At 36.9% G+C, this 23776-nt stretch overlaps 3 protein-coding genes across 5 annotated transcripts in view; 2 read left to right on the forward strand and 1 right to left on the reverse strand.

Moving 5' to 3' along the window:
* The window catches only part of LOC146136768 (leucine-rich repeat-containing protein 9-like), a 31037-nt gene extending 25073 nt beyond the window's left edge, over positions 1-5964 (forward strand). Inside the window, exons 28-34 of one of the 2 annotated variants that reach the window (XM_083395041.1) lie at positions 549-723; positions 1101-1222; positions 1747-1842; positions 2869-3063; positions 4368-4509; positions 5060-5183; positions 5475-5964. In XM_083395041.1, the coding sequence (XP_083251167.1) occupies positions 549-723; positions 1101-1222; positions 1747-1842; positions 2869-3063; positions 4368-4509; positions 5060-5183; positions 5475-5505 (885 nt within the window). In that variant the 3' untranslated portion in view covers positions 5506-5964. Of the gene's footprint in view, positions 1-548; positions 724-1100; positions 1223-1746; positions 1843-2868; positions 3138-4367; positions 4510-5059; positions 5184-5474 lie in introns of those variants that run through there. The other variant, XM_083395042.1, reaches the window with a different exon arrangement.
* Positions 5965-6420: 456 nt separating this feature from the next.
* Positions 6421-9555, forward strand: LOC146136769 (ADP-ribosylation factor-like protein 2). Of its 2 annotated transcripts, XM_083395020.1 has the most exons (5): positions 6421-6563; positions 7207-7317; positions 7871-8033; positions 8412-8492; positions 8712-9554. In XM_083395020.1, exons 1-5 carry the CDS (start codon positions 6499-6501, stop codon positions 8844-8846), a joined length of 555 nt encoding a protein of 184 aa, XP_083251146.1. In that variant the 5' UTR covers positions 6421-6498; the 3' UTR covers positions 8847-9554. The 2 variants fall into 2 exon arrangements, with proteins under 2 accessions (XP_083251146.1, XP_083251147.1); XM_083395021.1 differs by lacking the exon at positions 8412-8492 and having other exon boundaries at positions 8712-9555.
* A 108-nt stretch (positions 9556-9663) lies between these two features.
* Positions 9664-23569, reverse strand: LOC146136770 (protein DD3-3-like). The gene is made up of 14 exons (XM_083395506.1): positions 23311-23569; positions 22740-22820; positions 22012-22168; positions 21088-21270; positions 19554-19743; positions 18339-18522; positions 17446-17577; positions 15449-15570; positions 15084-15146; positions 14042-14202; positions 13287-13454; positions 12736-12870; positions 11913-12006; positions 9664-11075 (listed from the first exon to the last, which is right to left on the reverse strand). The coding sequence occupies exons 1-14, from the start codon at positions 23461-23463 to the stop codon at positions 10886-10888; spliced, it is 2013 nt and encodes a 670-aa protein (XP_083251632.1). The 5' UTR covers positions 23464-23569; the 3' UTR covers positions 9664-10885.
* Between the last annotated feature and the right edge of the window lie 207 nt (positions 23570-23776).

A 23776-nucleotide genomic window follows, 5' to 3' on the forward strand; every position in this document is an offset into this window, starting at 1 on the left:
TGCAAGATTTTCAGAATTTAAAGCACAGATATAGTGTTTTATATACTTGATCATAAAAACAAACATAGAAAGCGTCGATTATGTCTTGCATACTTGCAAAACGATACATATAACGCATACTTACAAACGATATATATAACGAAGCTCGCACATAACAGTAAGCAATTATAAAAATTCATTGTCAACAGCAGTTCCAAACAGGAGACTTACAAGCTCGTTTTGTCGAGAAACTCAAAGTTTTGATCAGATCCACGATGTAATTCCTTCCAATAGCTTTTTTTATTGTTGCTGATAAGTTAAGTGTATGGCAAATTTTACTATTATATTGTAAAAACGGCTTTGGGGGTTGTAAATTATTTTAACTTTCTAACTAAGTTGATTAGTCAAAAAAAGTTTTTCATTGTTATTTGGTAAATTGTTTATTTTTTTGATAAACTCCAAATATGTAAAATACTGTCGACCTCTAATTTAAGGCATATAGGTTCAGGGGCATTTCGACAGAAAACACATTGGTCGGAGTCAGTGTTGATTTTTACTTTCCGACGCAGATCCGTTCCCAGTACTCGTTGAGCCACCAAGTGGCGTCGGAACTGATGACGTCAGAATCGCTCACCCCCATCATGGAACACCTGGAGGTGCTTCACCTCGGCTACAACCGCATCAACAATATGGCAGCCCTGCAACTCGGCCGTCTCTCAAACCTCAAGGCACTTTTTCTGCAAGGTGGGTGACTGATGATTTGAATTGTTGCCTGTTTGAACAGGCTTTTATCAATTAAAAGAGTACTGGAATCCCTTTATTAGATACCAACAACGTTTAAACGACCATTTAGGGTAATAGTCTACGATAGTTGGGAAGAATTACCTTAGATTTCCTACTGATCCACGGTGAAAATAAAAATAAAATAATTTAAGGCGTCCAAGTATGCATGTTTTTTTGCTATTTATCCAAGACTTTTCACACCTCCAACAGTTGAGACTCACAACAAACTGAACCTGGGAATGTTTCTCTAAAGGCCGCCTCAATCTATTCTCCTGGCACTTATCGCACGTTGTTCGATTTTCAAAAAATGCCACTGTCGTTTGTTCGTTTGTTGCCAGGCAACGAGGTGTCACGTGTCGAAGGCCTCGAGGGACTCCACGAGCTGCGTGAGCTCGTCCTTGACCGAAACAAGGTCAAGCTGGTCACTGAGAACTCGTTCGTCAGCCAGTGGAACCTGCAGGTGCGAAAAGTTCGCGTGTCGCGCCTTACTGGTCCGGGTTGTTTTATCAGATTGAGCTTTTAAGCTTTCGAGTTATCTTTTCAAAGAATAGGGGAGAGTGATATGCTGCTGATAGCTTGTCATTTTAGTTAATTTTCCAATTTGGAATTTGGCTTAAAACGCGCCGATCTTGGAGTACAGTTCTGTACCACACACGTTTTTATAAAAAGTCGAGTTTATCTTAATTTTTATCTTAAATGGTAATTCTAGTTCAGGTATTAGGTTAATTTGTAAATTTGCCCAAAATTGTTTTATGTTTCACCCCAAAGGTGTTTTTGCGCTGTCGTTTCCCGCACGAAAACCGTTGCCTTCTTTCACTCTAACTCTTTCGTTGATTTTAAATATGTTTACACACTTTACTTTACATTCCGAAAGTAAAGATTTATTTTTGGTTACATAATCCGCAGCTACACTGTCAGTTGCACATATCAAAATAATTAAAATTGGCCTGGTTGCAAACGTTTACCAGAATTGTTACAACACAGGAACTTCATTTGGAGGAAAATCGCCTTCGGGATTTAACCAACTTTCACCATCTCGAAAATTTGCAGCGGCTTTATCTGGGAATGAACAGAATTCAGGTTTGGCTACGTTTTACTAACTCTAAAACTATAATAAAACCGTTTTATTTGGAGTTTGGTAATAGAACTTCAATCTCAATATTATTTCCAATATATTTTGCGTTTTCGAAAGTGGTACTTCCTGGACGGTTTGTACAGCGATTCCTGAGTGTGCTCCTGAGTGGTTATTAAATACATCATAATGCAATGTAACAAAATCGTAAAAGAAGTTGGTCATTGTCATTTTAAGTTAGCGTTGGTATATTAGTGATTCGTTGTTTTTTTTAAATTTAATCCCAACACTGGACGATATATTTACAACGCAATAGGTTGTTTATTCGTTTACAATAAAAATAATGTCTAACACTGATTATTCTGTTTCAATTCAGTTCGAGATAAAAATACATGTAACCATTCGCGATTTTTTATAGAAAGTAATTTTCCGATCTAAAAGGTGAAGTTAGGGAGGGGTTAAGAGGTTAGGTGAGAGGTGCTTCAAATATAATCATGCTGGAAATAGTTTAAAACTTGCGATATTGATTTAGGTAATCTTAACCCTGACACCATCCGAAGGGTCCCTGACATAAAATGATGCAGGGTTTTAGATATATGCTAGGCGAAAATTCCGAAGTAAATCTTGACAATCTCCAATGGTTGTGTGTGTAACCCTAACGAGTCGGGCAAATAAACACTTCCATTGTCAAATTTTGGTCTTATTACGACGTCAATGTTCAACCAATTTTGGTTCGACGACCCCCAACTTACACTGCTGGTGCGTTGTGGCGTCATAATACCACATGAATGGGCTTCTCACGTTTAAGGAATCCAAATTGTTTTGTGGATTAAAGTGTCTGTTTTTGTCGGTGGAATGCTGCAACAAAGTGGAATGCTGCAACAATTAAAACATTCCTTTGTGTTTAACGTATTGTGACGTATTGTGGCATGCACTTGCTATTTGAAGTGGTTCGGCTGGGACAATTAAAATGACTTAGCCTACGACAACACTGCAACGTCTGGACTCGCAAAAAACGCCGCATTGATTTGCAGGACATGGTCGAACTCGAAAAGCTGGAATCGCTTCCCAACCTCGCCGAAATCTCGGTGATTGGCAACGCGGTATCGCGTCGGGGACTCCACCGTCCCATGCTGGTCTACCAGCAGCCCAATCTGCTGCAAATTGACGGAATTCAGGTCACCCCCGAGGAACGCACCAAGGCTGAACTGTACTTCATGGACCAGCAGGTGACTTGCAACTTCGAGCATGGGAAACCTATACGTGTGCTTGGCTAGACCGTGGTGCGCAGGGCTGCTACAAAGTTAGTGAAGATTTAAATGTCTAAGAATTGATTTGGGTATTAAAAACATCTTTAAAAAATGTTTTTTCTAAAGCGCTTTTCGTAGTCTTGTTATATTTTTATAAAATGCTCTAGTAAAGCGAAGTTTTCAACTATTTGTTATTGTGTTGACCATGGCCTTTTTTACTTTTTGTTTTTGAATCACATAAAAAACACGACAAGTGACCCTTATTTAGGTATTTAAAAACCTTGCAAAATAAGCACGGCGTATCGCAGACAGTAACAATAGATTGTGGTATTTCACAAATAAATTTCACTGCGCAATAAAGAGAGTAAAAACTTCATAGAGGGCAACACGACTTCGTTATTTTGGCCCCGAGCGAAGTATTACTTTTAATATAACGCCAGTTTATTGACGTTTTATTCATAAGGCGTTCTGGTGAGCGGCCCATTGCACGGTTGAAATCGATGCACTATAACCATATTTTCGATTCTACCGGTGACAGGTAAATTAAAAAAATGTCCAATGAAAATTTGAATTTCCTTCATTCTGCGAGATTGAGTATAGTAATGACGTCATTTGGTATCGCATCGCGACACCTTTTGTCTAAAATAAAGGGCGTCGGAATAAAATTCCATGTACCGTTCCTAAACCCAGAGATTAAACAAAAAAGAGTGTGCCTGACCGCCAAAATAATAATAATGTCTGTTCTCGAAAAAAAAAACTGCTACAGCAAGTTAGGTAACTTTAAAATGGCAATGATTTTTTTTTATGTTCCCTATGTATCTATTAGTCGTACTTTGAAAACATTAAAAACGTTTTGTGGTAAATATTTAGTATAAAACTAAAAAAAAAATAGAGCACCCTTCACCCTTTCTTTTAATACATTTTGTACATCTTTTCATCAAGCGTATGTCAAGATCTATGACATACTTTGGCGTAAAAGAGATCTTGAACTGTCGATGGAAGTTTTAAATTATAAATCGATTAAGTTATAGCCGACTGTCGCTTTTAAAATCCGCGGTGCACAAATCCATGTGGGAAATTTCGAAATATAGGCAATGTTTTATGACAACAACCGATGATACCGTTTTTGGCGTAACTGCAGTTTTCTGTGCAGTGTTCTGTGTTAAGTTGTTTTCGATCTTTTTTGCCTCTGTTGTTCTCTTCGGATCTTACATAGCAACACGACTAAATACTTTCTAGATTCTTTCTAGAAATATTTTTACGAATAATTTTTTCTGAAACAGCCGATGGTCTCCGAATCCATCTTGCCCGGAATAACTCCCCACAATCGAGCCGGTCCTATCAAAGTCACCCACATGTCCATTGGAAACGAGAGGCACGCCATTCCCTACGCTCCTGGACATTACGACGAATATGCAGGCAAAGGTAATGCAATTTATCAGGAATATGGCGCATTGCATAGTGGTTTGTAGAAGACCTATAAAGAAATACCAAGACCTCTTCTTACCGTTTACCTGTATTTTGATTTTCTATTGCTTTAAACACAAAACTAATGAATGTTAAAAAGCGATGTCTGCATAGTATTGCAGCTGATATTGAATGTCAAGTAGTAGTATTAAGGTACCGATACTTGCTTCAGCTAGGCTTTCGCTCCGAAATGCGATTTCTCTCTTTAAAACTAATGGTAACTAACTTTTAGACTCCCAAACAATATTTGTTTGGTGAACCGAGAAAAATATATCTTTGAACGTTTCACTTTGATCAGTTTTACTAATTTGATAAAATGACACCATTTGATACCGGATAGTACCGCCGTACTTGTTATCCAAAACATTGGCTATTAATAAAAAAATGAAAAAAATATTATAAAAACACATATCCCATAAATCCCATACAATAGATATGAACCAACAGGTTATTTCTGTGATACAAAGTACAAACACTATTCTGTACTTATTAGAACTGTTTTTGACAGGTACGAAGCGCAGCCAAGGGAAGGACCGGGCAAGTCATCACTCCATCAGTCATGGGGCTTTGTACCAACACTTTGCCGGCATAAAGTACCAAAGCAACGTCAACAGTCCTAAACAGCACAACAGGTAGAGCGCCAGCTGTTGCAGACATAAATAATTCATCACTAAAGACAAGGGGGTGCAGTTTTATCGTATTGTAAATAAGCAATCTTTATTGTCGAAGTGCGTAATTTACTGTTGCTTTTTGGGTTTTAGAACAACAAAATGAGCCTAATTTTCCGTATGTTATGTGCGTGAAAAAATGCATTATGTAACGGGTATAGCAAAAAGAATAAAATGTACATATAATTGCGTGGAACTTTACTGGAAAGCCATTAGTTTTTACCCCTAGTTTGATTTTTCTATTTTTCTCGGCAGGTCTCTTGGCAGTGGGAATCCCTACAGATAGCCAGTTTTCACCTTCGCCTTTGATGTCTCGCGCGCAAGAAATGAATGATGAGTGTCAGACGTAACCGCATACTGTGAATATATTGCACAGCGCTTAAAGATGAGACGTTGCTTGGTGCTTATCTTGTTTCAATGTTTGCTGCAACATTTTGTTGTGCATGATTTAGAGGCAATTATAAACATTTTAAGAATCAGCGTTCTTAGCTTTTAAAATGCTAGGTCTATACGCGTTTTCTCTTTTTCTGTTGTGATAAATGGCATTCTGTGCTTCGGCATCCCCGAAGAAGCTAAAGCTACTGCCGAAAGTAGTGCCTTAGTTTTTTTTTACTTTATTAAAAATACTTTCAGTGGCGAACATTTTAATTTAATATGTGTCTCGTAGTTTTTACCTTTTTGTACTGTACCTTAAAGATCTTTATGTATTTATGTAGTTACTGGACAAACAAAAATAAAAGTTGACACATCATATTTAATTTGCTACTAAATTATTGTGGTTTATTCCAACAGAAGCTGCACAGAAATTCAACAGCATTAAATACGCAATATAAAAAAGTGAAATATGACAGCAAAACACTGCTTTTTCAAACTAAATTATGAAAGTGTTATTAAAATCAAAGGCTTTATAGAAATTTCTATAGACTTTATTTAAAATCAGATGAGACCTACGTAATGTATATTTCAAAGAAATTACGTCAAATGTCTTTAAAGTGTTTCACAATGAAATTTAAAACTCGTTTTTGCTTCAAAATAAAAGGAATTCTAAAAATAAAATTATATTTCTATTAATTTAGTTAGTTTCCACATAGACAGTACATTTGTTTAAACAAGACTATGAATTATTATTTTACCAAGTCATTCTGCTGCTAAACCTCAAATCCCTATGTGCCTGACGTTTTAGAATGCTCCTAACGGCGTTTAAATTTGTTAACACGCCTAGAATTTTCTAAACTTAATTCAATTAAGTAGTGTTTATAATAGGATTCGTTTTTCCAAAATGGGTTTATTAACAATTTTGAAAAAGATGAAACAAAAGGAGAAAGAAGTACGGATATTGATGCTGTGAGTTAAAAAAATCGGCGCTGGTGTAGAATCCTACCACAACGCACATTAATTGGGTTAGGGTGCGAGTTAGCGTTTCGGGTTAGGTTGGGTCAAGTATTATTATCTAATTAAGAATATAATAATACTTGACCCACCCTCACTCAAACACTAACCCACACCCTAACTCAATTTTTGTGCGTTGATTTCATAACTGTGGTAGGATTCTAGACCAGCGCCAAAAAATCTTTTGTTTTTTATTACTGTTAAAAAAGTGGTATATATATATACAATTATAATTGTTATCCTCTATTATTTACTGTTAAATTTTTGTGAAAGTTGTTAAAGTAGATTAAATCTACTGTCTTCAAAATCATAAAGTATGCAAAAAAGGAAAATATTCATGAAAGTGAACCATAATTCAGATGGCTTTAAAATCATCCCCTTCTGATGAGATTTATTTAGATTTTTAAAATGAAACTATTATTAACCTGAGATATCAAAAATACCTGGGGTAAAAATCATTGAAACAGACATTCTTATAAAATAAACCTTAAAATATGAATATTATTATCCATTTTTGTCTTAGCGGTGTGACACTAGTTTCAATTACTCACCCTTAATGTACCATGCTTAAGATTTAAGTTTTTCTTGTTTATAACAGTGGTTTAGATAATGCGGGGAAAACTACTATTTTGAAAAAGTTTATTGGAGAAGATATCAACACGATTTCGCCAACTCTTGGCTTCAACATTAAGACTGTTGAACACAGGGGGTAAGTTTTGTAAAACCTTAAAAAAGTTTGGTGAGCCAATGTTCAAGGCTCTGGTTGATTTTTATAACAACTGCTATTGATGCAAACACGTTAAACTGTACTTGTCAAAATGTATATCTTTATTTGTTGGTAAAGTTTCTACTGTTTTCTACAACTTAACTGCTTTCCATGATTCGTGGCTGCTAAAGATTTCAAGCAATAATATTTTTGTTGAAATGGTATGCAGAAATTTTGCTATATATTTGTTGGTAAAGCTCGTTTTTCATTGTAAATTATGTTTCAACCCAAATTGCGTAAATTGGACAACAATTCTCCACAAATTTCTTTGCCAGGAAGATATTGGAATGTAATCTGGCACATCACTATGCGGTTTTGATTTTCTTGCAACTCAACAGTTTAAATTAGTGGATACAAGTGTTCTATTCGAGATATGTTTTTATAGTAATCATCCTAGATTGCATTCTATAGTTTGAATATGCCATTTTAAGGTTGTGATTTCAGTAGAAGTAGTTTTCGCTTTTTAATTACTTGTATTTATAAAAAAAATTCTCAGGTTTAAACTCAATATCTGGGATGTTGGTGGTCAGAAGTCATTGCGTTCATACTGGCGCAACTACTTTGAAAGCACAGATGGCCTAATTTGGGTTGTGGACAGTGCTGACAAGAGACGGCTTGCCGATTGTGTTCAAGAATTGCACCAACTTTTAGTTGAAGAGGTAATATTGCACACTGTTTTTATAGTCATACAGCAAAAGTTCATGTATTTTTATTAAAACGATCTAACACACCGATTAAAGTTGTAGAAAACGTAATTAAGATCCACATAGAAGTGTTGTGTTGTGTAAATGTAAAACGATTTTTAAAATTTGAATGTAGGATAAATTACATTCATGAATCATGAAGATACCTACTTTACTTCTATATGGGTTTTGACTTTTTTTAAACAATATTGTGTTTTTTTTAAGGCACTTTTCAAAACTAGTAAAACATATTCATTAGGCGAAATTCCCTGCTGACAATAGCCAACTACTATTAACAATAGCCATTCCGATAAGCGTATGTTGATTTTATTATTAAAGTCGTAATACTTTCAGAGATTAGCAGGAGCCACTCTTCTGGTGTTTGCCAACAAACAGGATTTGCCTGGTGCACTTTCTTCAAATGAAATTAGGGAGGTAATATGGATTTCCAAACACTTTTTTTCCTATGCAAACTAAGCAAAATGAAACAAAAATCTTAATTTGAATACTCCTATACAAACAAAATTGCATCAAAATAAATTTTGTCGAATACTTTGTCAAATATAAATACTTTAATATTTTTAGATTGTGCTAAACTATAAATTGAGGTACTTATATTTGAATTTTGTTTCAAGAGCATCTATTTATTTTCAGGTATTAGATCTTGAAGGAATCAAAACACATCACTGGTCAATTCTTCCCTGTAGCGCAGTAACTGGAAAAAATCTCCTTGAAGGAATTGACTGGATTGTTGACGATATTTCAAGCAGAATTTTTACTTTAGATTGACCGCACTACGTTCGCTACAGTTTCTATAATGCAGATGCAAGTTTTCTATTCTAAACAAAAGGGATTTATTCCGGTTCCCTTTCCCGCTGAGGTGTTTGTTTAAAAAGTTCCGCCAATGCGTTTTGGTTATACAGAAGTGACATATTTTATATATTTTAAAGGTGGAGCAACTTATTAGTGTCCATCTGGTGAATACTGAAGTGTGTCATTAGGTTAATGCGTTTTTGCGACTTTATTAATTGAAGTGTTCTTATTTCTCTGCAATAATATATTCCTAAATTTATTAGTAGTTACGCTAATTTTAGTATTTACTACTTTGTTCTCGCAGCCCACTATTCAAGAAAATCAAATTAGGACATAGCTGTACAGAATATAACCATTCTACTTGAAGGCAAAAGTCAACCATCGTGACGTAACTTGTCCAATATAATACTGTTATACTGTTTTTGGTTTTCACTGTGAAAATTCATATGTTTTTTGTCCCTGTTATAATTATTATGGTATACGTGATGCGAAAACTCTCGTTTTAGTTTCTCTGATTTGCTTGACGTAAAAAATTATAGCAGTATACAATGTTAATACCATAGTAAGTAGTTCATTTCACATGTTTTTCAAATTGGTGCTAACTTATAATTGTCTCAAAAGTTTAAAAAGTAATTATATGTACAAAAATAAATCCAACGCGAAAACAAAAGACTTGTTTTTAGTTAAAAAGTAGTATCGAAAAAGTAGCTGCTAAGTCGGTACTACGGAGACATGAATAACTATTTCACAATTCAATCACATTGGTTAACGTCGTTCGTGATGTCACAACTAAGAATGTCAATTTAGCCCTATTTACACTTATTTCTTACATGTTGCGAATTCAATGCTGTCAACTCCTAATAGCAAACTGGAAACATCAAACTGTTCTGGAAGCACATTCCGGTTTCACGTGCTTTGCAGTTGCAGAGATAGCGTTTATTGCACACTGCCACAGAAGCGACAAGTGAACTATACAAGTTAGGATAATAATGTAGAGTTAGTAAAGGATACACAGGTGAAAATGGCAACGCTACTTATCGGTATAAGCGACTACTTTATAGCTAGAACATGTGCACAATCAATCAGTCTTGTTTCTTTTATATAAACTAATATATTCCATACGAACTAGCACTACACGCCAGCCTTCGGTTGAAGTTAAAAGATAAAGCTATGGTGTAAGAAGTATAACAGTTTCAACAATGATTAAAATTTTAAATATATTTACTTGGTTGTACGTATACGTTTGCGGGACCCTACATCTAGCGTTAAGTGCAATAATAAACAAAAAGACATTGTTCATGATTCATACCGAAATTCTAAACAAAACGAAAAACAATTTGAAGAACTGGGATCAACAAAAACTGGAACAGCGAGAGAGAAGTTGCATAAAATTGACCTTAATGAAGATATAGCCAACTGGCCAAACCTAGAACAGCTTTACAACGTACCTTTAGAATCGAGTTACATTTATGTTAAGTTTAAAGTTAGATTTAAATGTCAATTTGTTTCGGCAAGGTATTTGCATAGGGTAAAAGTTTAGGAGTGTTAACCAGCTGTACTGGGCCATTGGGCATTTCTTGTTTGCAAAAGCACAAGTGGACAGCTGTTTCGGTTGGATTGGTTATTCACAGGCGAAACGCAGCCCAAAAAGTAGTGACCCTTCGATAAACTGGGACAACGACTGTAAGCAGATAAACACCTCGGTCAAGAGAGAATAGTGACCAAATTTTTACTTTGGAAAACAGTTTTGAATTGCTTCTAAATTAAATTCGACGGCGTTTCGGAAATGATCAACTTTAGTGTAATACTTGGGATCTTAACTTTTCTGTGCTACACAAAAAGCAACGGGCTAGAAAGATGAAAATGCTTTTTTTACTACCAAAATAACGTGGAGAAAACGAATTATCTAACAAAAAATCTCCAAACTTATGCAATATTGTCATATCTCCCGGCCCGTGTTTCAAAGGTGGTCAAAGCTTTTTTATACAAGTGCAAAAGAAGAAGATAGGTCATGCTCAGGCGGTTACGGTGATTTTTCCCTTCTGGCTACGGTTGGTAAAGTTGTTGTTCCTGGTGCACATGTAGTGGTAGGTGCCGGCACTCAGCTTGAACACCATACCGGCGTAGGAAGCCGGTGCACTTTCAAGCTTTTTGCCAACGTTTGCCTTTTGGTCGACGCCCTCTCCTCCACATCCAGCGGCACACCTGTTGTGACAGCATAAATCGTGGTAAAACCTTTTAAAACCGTTGTGCGAACTATAGAATCCATCAGCCATAAAAAAAAAAAAAGATCGAAATAAGAATAACATCAACGTCGGAAAAAAACAAAGTTCGCAATAAGACAAAAATGGGACTAATACCCAAAAGTCATAAATACGTATAAATCAGAATAAGTCCTAAATCGGTCCGAATAGGACCTAAATGGCAAGAATAAGGCCTATTCAACATTTTACCTAACCCCAAACCACACCCCTAAGTCAATCAATAACTTCCCTAAAAAATTACCTCTAAATCAATTTTCTTATCCCATCACCCATTTTACTACAATAAAATTTGACCAATTTTTACTGAATGTGGTTTTCTCTTTTTTTGTCGGTTGCAAAAATAAGTTTCTGAAGTCCAAGGCGATTCGCAAAACAATTAAAGCCCGCACCATTGAAGTGAAACAGCAATGCGTTCCGATTGTTAATTATCATTAAGTGCCGTTTGATGGAAAAAATTAATTAATATTACGTGTAGAAGATGGGGAGGGTTAAATATTTTACTTCGGTTTTATTTTCCTTGTTGGAGCCCTAATGCTAATCCAGTCAGTAACTTGCGAGTCTAAACTATTGCAATGCGATAAACTTCTGATTTGCTGCGCTGTAAGCTATATTTCTTGAACCTATCGCAGTTTGACAATACGTATAGATTGACATGCCGTGGCTGTTTGATCAGCTAAGATTTAATGAAGTCGATATAAAACGACGGTCAGTGTCTTTCCCGTTAAAATATATTCAAAGGCGTATTTTCATTTCAATTATTTTGGAAGAGAAAGCTTACTTGTAGTGTCCAGCAGAGGCAAGTTGAATGGCGTAGTTGAGACGCATGTCTGAACCGTCCTCGAGTCCCTTGCTGTTCCACACCACAGTCATGGCTGGGCAAAATAAAAGAAGGCACATAATGCAGTGCTACTTAACGTGGAGCTTATTGACCCAAAGGGTAATTCGACCTTTCGCAGGGAGGGGTATTTGGGTGTTTTTCGGTATACTTATTGACAGCCGCCATATTGCCAGTGACGAAAAAAGTTGTCATCGTGCCTATAGTGGGGGTTCTTTAACTTTTTTATGGACCCCCTTAAAACAATGTTCGCTTTGCATGGAACACTGTAGGCAGGAATTTTTTAGAGATGGCCTAATATAAAATTTACGTCATAATATATAATACAAACAGACTTCATAAATTTGCTGTTTCCGGACCAAAATATAAAATTAAATTAAGTCAAGTATATATATTTTAGATGGGCCACAAACCAATTTAAAAAGGCTAGATTTATCGAAGAATTTAATTTCATTTGTGTTACTATACAATTTTACAGGAATAATGGTTTGGAAAGGAATTGAGTAGGAATGTAAATGAAACGTAAACTTATTGTTATATGCTCCGCTATGTTTTGTTCTAAACCTTTTTATAGTTTGTCCATTCATAAAAATGTTTTGGGCCACAGAATTTTTGTGCAACGAAAATGGGCCACGAAAAAAAAAAGGTTGAGAACCACTGAATTAGGCCTTTATGGACCCCCTAAAACTAGTTCACATACCTCCAAGGAGTCCATGGACCCCAGTTTAATAACCCCTGGTATAGTTATTTAGAATGATTCACTCACCGTTGAACAGCTCGGTGTGGTCAAAAGGCACCGGGAAATTACCAGTTGCGTCAGGCATCTCCACCAAGTTGTGCTTATCGGTTCCTTGTGTCCCCTCACCGGCATCCCCCGTCTGCCCGTCGCCCCCTGGTGCGTCTGTGAAGTAACACTTGGTTAGCTGTGACGTAACCTTTGGTTAGCTGTGACGTAACACTTGGTTAGCTGTGACGTAACACTTGGTTAGCTGTGACGTAACATTTGGTTAGCTGTGACGTAACATTTGGTTAGGTGTTTCTCGAAACAGTGACACGAGGCGAAAACGGTGGCACGAGCAATTTAATCCGACCCGCGCCTTATTTTCCTTAAAATAAAAAGGTAAAAACAAACGCGAATAAATATATTTTGGCTGTAGCATATATTATATATGCATTACAGATAAAATGGGTCAAAAAGTTATTTTCAGTAATCATCGATACGCAATATTCGGCCAGGTTGAAAACGTTGAAAGAGACCCCCCTAAAAATCGAGCATGCCGGTTTTAAGTGCGGCATGCGTTGCGGTTTCAAACCCACTGTTGTTATGTGTGAGCGATCCAGTCCACTGAATGTGGATGAGAGTGTCCGGTGTGACGTGAAGGTCGTTGGGAATGAAGTCATATTCAACGGCGGGATAAACCTGCACGATGTTGCCTCTCTTTCCGCGGACGTTCAAGTTGACCACGTGAGCGTCGTCGGCGATTTCTAAAGTAAAACAAGACGTTAAAAACGTTCGTATAGTGCAGGGGTGTCCAACACGTGCCACGCGTGCCAAATGTGGCATGCAAACTAAACAAATGGCACGCAGCCCCCCAAAATACTAATTTGGTTATACATCCAATCAGGTTTTTTTTTAAGGTTTGGTTTGGGTGACCGCTAAGTAGTTTTAAGAGACCGCAAGTGTTTCATTTAAATACTAAAAAATAGCCATATTAGTTGCAAGTCCAAATTTTGGGAAACCGCTGGAGAAATTTGGGGGACCGTTTCGGTCTCCCAAAACACCTTAAAAAAAACACTGCTGCCAATTATCCAAAGAAAAATACTAAATTTGTCATACAGCCAATTGTAAAAAAATTCTAAATTTGTTATACAGCCAATTGCCATTGTTTATTCACAATATACAATCTGGCGATGCCTTGGTTGGCGAAATATATATATCTTTTAGGATATTTTAATTGTGTCTGACCTGAATTGCTAGCTTCGCTCAAGTATTCTGCTGCATTTATGGTATATCAAGTACTTCAAATGTTTAAAACGACTATAGTAGACCAACTTCTGTATTTTGAGTTTACCTGTAGGTCGCGGGCTCAGAGTGAAGACGTGACTTCTGTCCTGGAAGGTCCGTCCCGTCTGCGCCGTGTTGATGGCCAGTTGTAACTGCTGCCCGTCAGCCCCAATGTCCACCAGAGGATTTTGCTCGATCACAGAATTTTGCACAATGACGTTGTTCTCTCTGCAAAGCGAACCAAATTGAATTGACTATCACTTTTAAAAAAAACTAGGTCGTGTTGTAAATCGATTGATGACGTATTTGTGATGTGAACGGTTTTTACGTCCTATTTAATTAATCATCAGTGATGTAAACAAGTCATTTTGAAATGACTTAAGAACCAGTCAAGTCATTTTTAAAAGAAGTTAAGACCCACAGTCAAGTCAAGTAACGCCATAATTCGAGAAAGTCGATTTCAAGCCCTGTCCTTGTCATAAAAAACAAACGTTAATGTATTTAAATTGGAAAATTAGTCGGATTATGAGCAATACCCTCTAGTAACAACAACAAAAACCCAAAACATCGCAAACAAAATGTTTTACGTGCAAAACTTCATATAAATAACTCAGTTTTATAAAAAAAAAGCTTAATGAAAACACTTTATTTCAACCCAAGTCATTTGTCCAAAATACTTGAGTCAAGTCAAGTCAGTTGTCCAAAAGATTAAGTCAAGTCAAGTCGTCAAGTCATTTGTATACCGTAACTTAAGTGCATTTAAGACAAGGCATTGACTTTAGTCATTACAACACTGTTAATTATTATAGACACAAATTGTTCTACAACAAATACATTCCTTTATGGTTAACAGTCCTGGATAAAGTCATGTTTATTATAATTCAAGTTTAACCTATAAATGAAGTGAAACTTTAAACGAGATAACACTGATATACGGATGCACACAATAAACGAACTTAAAAACATTTTAGGCCGTTGGCAAAGAAAGAAAGAAAACTATTTGTTATGTTGCCGTATGGCTGTTGTGTAACAAATCTAGAAATAAAACAATTATCTCTGTATTTTATTTAACTCTCATTTCACTTACTTAAGTCTCTCATTTAACTTACTTGATTTCGTTTTGTGCGGCCGTGGTATCGAACGGTGCGTAATCGTCAGTAGAGATGTTGTACCTGATGCACAAACAAGAAACACCGTTAAACGAAAAGTTTTTTTTAAACACGACAAAGAAATTAGGACAATGAGACATGCGCGATAAAGGGAATGCCGGCTATGGGAAGCACAGGCGTACGGTTGTATCCGCAATATCGACCGCAATACTGTCGCTGCATCACCTATAAGATGCACATGTTTGGACTGCACGTAGCAATATTTTAAATGCTGATTTTCTGGTAATGAACCCATCCATTACTCCATAAATACTTATTGCAAAACCCGATGTCCGATTCTTGAAATTTTATTGTCTCCTACATACCTCATCCTGTACACGCAGCGCTTTTTGTTTCCGCTGGGAAAGTAAGGAAGTTGCCAGGTGAAGTTGAGCGGAACCGCGTCACGTCCGTTGCCAAGGTGATTCACGCGCGACCAATCAGCGGCCTGCAATCGACGAAAAGTTAGGGGCGTGGCAACGTGGGACATTTCGCACCAATAAACGACTTGTTTAAAACAGCGAAAATTAAAAATAAAGTTTATCTAGTATTTGTTTTTTATTATTACGCTGAAACAACAAAATAGAAAGACGGCTAAAATAAATAATAGCACCTATCAAAAGGCCAGTCCAAATAAATTTATGAATTGCGGAATTTGCAGAATTTAAAGCACAGATATACTCAGAGTGTTTTATAGACTTGATCAAAAAACAAAGATAGAAATCGTCGGTAACAAAAATAACTCAAGTCCGAGTCAAGTCTTCTGCAAAAAATAACGCTTTAGTCCGTCCCAGTCCAAGCCATCAGTGGCCCAAGTCAAGTCCCAAATAATCATTTTAAGTCAACTAAAAAACTCTTGATGACATTACAACACTGTTTCATGGATAACATACAAATTACATCAATTGTGTGATTTCAGGGTAACCACGAAGGGTAGCGGCGAGCAACCGAGTAAGCATAATTGTGTATATATCTATAGTCATATTCTCTTTGCAGTATTGAATAGACCAGGACTGTATAAAATATAAATAAAAATTTAATTGTAGTTATTTTCCTTTTGCGATTGTTTGTCTGAAAATTTAATTGTTGCCTTACAAGTACAAGTCCTGAGACGACTACTGCTTTTTAGAGTGGCTGTTCTTAGTGATGGGATTCAGCCAGTTCGCGATTCGCAACATTCGCTGGAAACTGGGGTTTTATTCTGTTCTTGTAACTATTTATTTCCCGGAAAATATGACTTTCTGTAACAGAACCGGCTGAAATATATGACATTTGCGATAGAACCGTCTGACAAAAAATTTGAATCCCACCACTGCCTATATAATTCTTAACTTTTCAAAAATAACATTTTGTTAATTTAAAAAAACGAGTGTTGAAAGTCTTCCGCCTTAAAAAAAAACGCCTTGCGCTGGGATTTTGTAAGTTAGTATAATACTGGTATAAGTATAAACCTAATGGTTTACTGGAAAACCAAGTGGTACACACGCGGGCAGACAAAAAATATCCTGTACTAAAAAAACTTTATTACCGTATCGTTGTTTCGCGGTATCGCGGAAATGACAAATCCGATTATTGATGTCTCTGTGGCTTTGTAAAGGCGACCAAACGCGGTAATCAACTATTTGCCGCGGTTTAACTTTGTCTCAAATTGACATTCGGATTAAATCACGCTTTGCGGTGTAAGCCGGATGTGGTGGGAGTTTCTGTGCAAAGTTCGAAAAACCCATGTAGCAAATTGCGCTAAATCAATCGATTCCGGTAGAACTAAAGAGCAGCACCGTCCGTATAAGGATCTGGGTTTTCCAGTGAGCGGAAAAAATCTTTACAAGTGGCATTTAGCGTTAAAACGAACAAGTGCGACTTAAACTCTGCCCCATTTCGTGAAGAAAAATTCCCTCAAACGTAATTTAAACAGGTTAATCACGGGCATTGAAAAATTTTTTTTTAATCAACCAAAAGTTGAATCATCCTCTTCACTTGTCACATAATGACGTCATACAATTATTTATAGTACATGATATAGGCTCAGCCTATATAACCCCTATAAGAAGTATACAACTGAATGTATTTTGTGCTAAGTCACCCCAAAATCCTCTACAGTACCTAATTGATCTTTTTCCATTTAAATGAATTAGGAAAAAATAATGGTGAGAAACTTTCGATTTTTTTTATGAACTAATTTTTTTATAATTGCAAACGTTCAGCACACCAATCAATCGGGGCATGTATATTTTCCAAAAAAATAAAACATTTTGCAGAATACACTTTACAACCTCGTGATGACACAGCTCGTCACAATCACCGCCATTATGACGTCACGTACCTTGCAGATCACTTCGGGCATGGCGACCATGCAAGCGTCCTCGATTGTCTGGTGGGCGACGATTTTGCTCGGATCGTACGGTTTTCCCCACTTGTACTTCACATCGCTGTTCGCGGCATTGTTGTTCAAGCACTACAGAAATCAAATGTTTCGATTTGGAAATGTTTCGATGAAGCGTTGCCCGATAGTTTGAAATTAACCCTTGATTTTTTATAACGTGGAAATGTGTGATAGTTCAAGGGGAAATTTTTATGGCAAAAAGTGCGTTTAATTTAAGGGTATCCACTAGATAGATATAGGTATATAGAAATGTGTTTTGTTTTGAAAGTCGATTCCCAGGTGCAGCTCCCTACTTTCAACTTAACCAAAACGTTTTGGGCAAAAAGCACTTTTAAAGTTAAAAGCCAAAACTTGATTTTATTTTTTGTTCTTAGCTCATTTTCCACTAAAATTCAATTTAGAAAACAGCCGAAAAAACATTTAGTATTTGGTCGCCGATAATGTATGCCCGAAATTCTCGTTTATACCGCGCTTTCGGTCGTTAACAGAAGTTGTGGTTGTTAAAATAAGGGGAGTAAAGTCTACACAGTTTAAACTTAACGGACCGCAGGGACCTTTCTAAGTGTGGATTTGGCCCGCGACTTAAAAAGTTGCCAAACCCTCGCTCTGGAGTGTCAACAGACGTTAAACTGGGGCATTGACCCTTTGGGGGTCACCATTGACTCCTTGGGGGGTCCGTGAACTAGTTTTAGGGGGTCTATGAAAGCCTAATTTTGAATTAGTGTATATTTAAGAACTCTCCCTGCAATACAGTAATACAAGAAACCCTGCAATACAGTAATACAACCGGTTGAAAAGCACTACCATACACTACTTTAGGTTAGTCGCTATACCGCGCTTTCAGTCGTATAATCGGGCGCCAGTTCCAGGTAGCTGTGGTACTCGATCCAGGTGCCCCCGGCCTCGGAACATGCTTCGGGGTTGTTGGCCTTGGACCAGTGCTTTCGCGAACCAACTTCGAACTCTTCCACGCATTCGCCGTAGGTCCGCGAGTTGAAGCTGTTGTCCTTGTAGAACCTGATGGTGCGAAACAAGGTCATTTATTTCAGCTATATTGCAATACTCCGTTTTGACTATAGTTTTGTTGTGTCATATACGCAAGGCAAGTGCATTTTTTTCATGCTAAATAAATCGTCTTTGTAAATGGTCATATTTGTATAACTCTAAATAGAGGAATAAGGTTGCCCTGTATCAAGACAAACTGTATTGAAAGACAATTGTACACCCGTGAGTTGTGCGAAAGCTTGTCGGGAATCAAATACAATTTGTCTTTATACAGCGCCACCTTATTCCTCTATAAATAAAACGTGTTAAACCTGTTAAAAATCTGTAAAGGATTTTTTTCTAAATTTTTTATATCAGATACAAATTTATAAGTTTTTTTTTTATTGTTAAGTCGAAATTTATTTTGCGAAAAGAATACACAAATTTGACCTGGTTGTTGAAATAGTAAAAAAAAGACTATAGCTTGTTGAATCTTTACAAGCAGGAATAAAGATGTTGAAACAGCATTTAAAGAATTTGGTCAGTGCTCAAAAGATCACTGTTTTGTATAAATTAATTATTGATTTGTTATAGCTTTTACGACCTTAGGCAAAGGGCTTTTTTGCCATATATCAGCCGTGCTTACAGTTAAGAGACGTTCTGTAAATGTAAATATGAAGCGGGTAAAACGTGCCCCCTACAACGATCTTTACTCAGTTTGGAGCATAATCGTTGAAGGTTGTGGTAACACGTAATAAGAATATCAAAGCCCATCTACCGACTATGTTGAAAATGAATAAAGATTTATTCGAAACGTTTAAAACATACCTATACTTCTGTATGGGCTTTGATAATTTTATTACGTAATACCCAGTTTATTTCGCTTTTTTCAACTTGTGGCGACGCCCTTTTAAAATGTAGTCTCTCTGCAAAAATTGGATTGATACCGGATAATAGGTTGCGTACAAATAACAATAGGATGGCACCTAAACCTACATAACCGTCACGTGAACGATCACTCATCTCGAAAACAACGGGACAAAACATGGCGTCCAAAAACTCACTGGCACATGGACTCGTTGTGCGCGAGGACGGCGATGTCCCTGAACAGGGTGGGGTGCCAGTAGGGGTAATAGTCCCTTTCTTCGGGGCACTCGTAGCCGCGCCGGTTCTCGTTCGGGTTCTGACGGGTGAAGATGGCCGACGACACGTCCTGGTTGTTTTGCTCCAGATTCTGGTCGGCCGTGAAAAGACCTAAAAAAGAGAAGGGCATTTTTCATAATAACGAATATATATATTTAGCTATAAAGCATACAGTGTTGTAATGACTTACTTGACTCAAGTGCTCTTAAGTTACTGTTTTTAAATGACTTGACTTAACTTAAGTTTTTTGGGAAAATGACTTGACTTGACTTAAGACTTTTGGGAAAACGACTTGACTTGACTTAACTCATTTTAACAAATGACTTGGGTTGAAATAAAATGTTTTCATAAGGCAATTATTTATAAAAATGGGTTATTTAACCTAATTTTCGCACATCAAAAACTTGCTTGCTAAATGTTGCGTTTGTGCTAATTATTTCTTGGGTTAGTGCGCTCATAATCGAACGATTCACGAGTTTTCATAGTTCCTAGTTTTATTCTTACGACAAGGACTTGCCTTCAAGTTGACTTGCTCTAACTATGACTTGACTGGGACTTGACTTGGGCAACCGTTGACTTGGACCGGGACTTATTATTTATTCAAAAATACTTGACTTGGACTTAAGTTATTTTACAAATGACTCGACTGGGACTTGGGTCACTTCAAAATGACCTGTTTCCAACACTGAAGGCGGAAGTCGGGCTACAACGTCTGTAATATGTGGGTTTACTTACTAACGTGTAAATTCTTGCAAGAAATATTAAATCATTTTTCGTTGTTTTAAAAAGTATGACGTTTATTGGTCTCGACAATAGTTAGGATTCATTTCGGTCGTAAGGCAAGGTGTTTTTTTTTCAAGTTAAATTGCGACCATGGACACTTCTGTACGTTGTCCTAATCATATACAGTATATATACTTTAATGGCTTAACAGTAAATTATTTAAACAAAAATATTTTTTTTTATTTTCACCCCTGTGTTTGGCTTACGTTGTAAGAGTGCGTTTGTTGACGTAAAGCTAATTACCCAATCAACCTTCTGCATAATACTCCTTTTAAAAACAGCGCAAAAACAAAATGCCATTCACGACCCCCAGTCTAAGGCCCAACAACTGGAAATCGTAGCGCTAAATCCCGAACTAATGTCACCTTTAACAAGTAAAACTCGTAGTTAAAAACATGAAAAAAAGAGTAAAAACCGGATCAGGCGTTTTGTTTAGATGGTAAATATATTTCGCCAAGTGAATTCATTCGATTTATTCGCATTAAGGAACTGACGATGTCACTTGGCGAAATATATTTTCCTTTTGAACAAAACGTCTGTTCCTATTTTTACTCATGTTTTTAACTATGAGTTTTACCTGTTCATATACGCGTCAGCGTAGCAGTGATCGGCCGGCTAAAACCTGCCGCCGATGGTCTTGGATTCTATAAAGACACGCCCTAATGTAGTTACCTTTGTTTCGTTCTCTCTGGTAGCAAGCGTCGTAGGACTCCCAGGTCTCGTGCAGACCTCGGTCCTTCTCCACGTCCTTATTCTTCCGCGCTTCGACGTTCGCCTTGGACTCGCCCTGTTTCGGTTTGGTGTAGGCTTGCGTGTTCGTTTTCTGCCCGTTTCTCAGCGTGATGCTGTCGTCGACTGCAGAATCCGAATTTTTTGCATGTTTAAACTACTAAGAGACCTGGGCAAACTATATCGCCTGCCAAGCAGATTAAAAGCTCACTCGCTGTAAAACTGTTTTAGGCAAAAAATACCTTTTTTTTTTTTTACTTTGGTTTTAGAGAACAGTATACTTGTAAAGCCACCTTAGTTTTACCTATTCCCTGTCCAGTTTGTCAGCACATTGCTATTTACAGCACTTAAAATTAAGTGCATTTGTTATCCCTTTGTTTACCTGAAATTTCAAGACATTTCCTGAGGACACTCTTTACATGCTACACCCTCTCAAAAATATTGCCCACCCTACACTGTAGTGTACACACTATATATACATTTATACTTTAAAAACAGAAACAATTTATGTATCATATTTACGAATTTTTGAAGCATAAACGCCCACATGGATGTATATAGGAACTCAGCTCAAACTTTTGAAATATTGGGGCCGTCGATTCACCCACTGAGATATATACGCGGGCTATCAGATTTATTTAAATAGGAAACATTTTATTGTGTTCGACAGGTGGTAACCGACTGAAAATGGTTTTGAAGCTGAGTTGGATTCGAAGAAAGGCGCATAACAAATGGCTGCTGGGAATTTGTTTTAATTTATTTTATATTTTTTTTTAATTTTTTAAATGGCTGTTGGGAATTCTTTTTCAATATATTTAATTTTTTAATTTTAAATGGCTGTTGATAAAGCAGAAGAAGAAGGCTTACCCGCTGCCTCTTCGATGTCGTCCTGGCACATGTACTGCAGCACCAAGTTGCAGTTGAGCTTATGTGGGTCGTGGTTCTCGTTGCCGCCGCAGCCGTGCTGGTTCGTCCATTCGATCACCAGCTCGCTTTTGCCAGCCGCGCCGCTCTGGAAGTAGTTCTGAAAGCGAGCGAGCAAAAAGGCTGTGACGACTATTTAGTATAGACCAGGGGTTCCAAAACTTTTTTATCGCGGACCTCTAATTACTTCTTTTTGCTTTGCGTGGACCACGATAGACGAGATGATTTAAAAAAAATTACGTCATAAATTGACGACACGATTAAGTAGACTTCAGAAATATGCCGATTTATTTTAAAAGATATTTGTTTATCTTCAGATGTTTTGTTAAATTCGGCCTTATTTTTCTATTTATGTACGCGATAAAAGTTTGTTTGCCTCTCAAGGTTTCATTGCTCAAGTTTCCAACACGACTCAAATTACAGTTTGTAAAAGAGTCTCTGTTGTAACGTTACAACCCGACTTCAAATTGACCTTGTTGGACAAATGCCTTAAACATATAGTTAATGAAAATTAAAAAAAAAAAAAAATGAAAAAAAATACGTAATGAAAAAAAATACGTAATATGATAAAAAATACTTATAAGCAAACATTTTTACAAGGAACATTTTTCGATACTTAAATTAATGTTTTCATCACTCCTTGAATAGTTAAAAATATCCAACCCGCTTACCATCCTGTATTGTTCGCTCTCCTGCGACGCTTTGGTTTTTCCTGCAGTGTCACCATAGTTGTATCCTCCACGGGCATTGTTCTGCGAGGTAACATATATACGCGGTCCGGTTACAAAATAAGGCTATTTGCGCGGGTTGGAAAACTATCTTCAGAATGTTTATTAGTTTTTAATCTCAACGCCAACCAAACTAACTTGTATTGATCAAGCGACCACCAAAATGTGATGTTAAAGATATTTTCAATGTATAGTAAAAACGCATTTTGGATTCGATTATTAGTTATATAATTGCTCCGTCATGATATTGTGTTGTTTCAAGTGAAAACCTTACGCACAGAACCGTACACATGACATCTGATTTGTGATAAAAAACATAAGCTTAATGTTCCGTGTTAACAATATTGCCTAAATGTTTTGCCTGTATTAATTATATTGGCCTCTTTGGCTTAATATCACGCGGCTGGTCACACGTGCCGTTACACATTAAACGTAAGTTTCCGGCACCCTGCTTTAGTATTAACATAGGTCGGATAAAGCCAAACACGTTTTCTGTGGGGTGAGGGTATCCTACCTGGGAATCAAACAAGCGATTGTTGTTTTGTCTTGTGGCTCTTCTTTCATTCAGACGGTTGTTAGAGCCTCTCGGACTCTGCAGGTATATGTCTGCAGTGGTCAGGGCGGCGAACCCACACACTAGAAACGTAAGGGTTAACGCAAATTTCATCGTCGATGTGCGTTCAGACCTTTCCTATATGTACTCTAGTTTTCCGCGTATCAATGTACAGCAGAAAAAATCGTAATCTGGACAACAACAACAAAACTCTTGCTAAAGTTGCTTTGGGAAGCTTCTAATGTCTAACTTTAGCAAAAACTACACAGTTGAACGGGTGTATTATACTAAAATCATTTGAATGACACCAAATACACTTAAAAAAAACTAACTGGCTAATTTCGGTTTAAACATCCTTTCGATTTCATAGGACATTTGATGGAAACAAACGATTTTGAAAGACTGTAAAATAGCCTTCGTTTTAGGT

This window comes from Ascidiella aspersa, chromosome 8 (assembly GCF_963924565.1).
Source record: "Ascidiella aspersa chromosome 8, kaAscAspe10.2, whole genome shotgun sequence".
Taxonomy (NCBI): Eukaryota; Metazoa; Chordata; class Ascidiacea; order Phlebobranchia; family Ascidiidae; genus Ascidiella; species Ascidiella aspersa.

Excerpts from the sequence above, each read along its gene's own strand:
- LOC146136769 (XM_083395020.1), top strand. The coding sequence starts at position 6,499 with ATGGGTTTATTAACAATTTTGAAAAAGATGAAACAAAAGGAGAAAGAA. Across the intron at positions 7,318-7,870 it reads AAGACTGTTGAACACAGGGG|GTTTAAACTCAATATCTGGG; the intron begins GTAAGTTTTGTA and ends AAAAATTCTCAG. Across the intron at positions 8,493-8,711 it reads CTTCAAATGAAATTAGGGAG|GTATTAGATCTTGAAGGAAT; the intron begins GTAATATGGATT and ends ATTTATTTTCAG.
- LOC146136770 (XM_083395506.1), bottom strand. The coding sequence starts at position 23,463 with ATGAAATTTGCGTTAACCCTTACGTTTCTAGTGTGTGGGTTCGCCGCC. Across the intron at positions 18,523-19,553 it reads CACAACGAGTCCATGTGCCA|GTTCTACAAGGACAACAGCT; the intron begins GTGAGTTTTTGG and ends TCGCACCATCAG. Across the intron at positions 15,147-15,448 it reads CGCTGCGTGTACAGGATGAG|GTACAACATCTCTACTGACG; the intron begins GTATGTAGGAGA and ends TTTGTGCATCAG.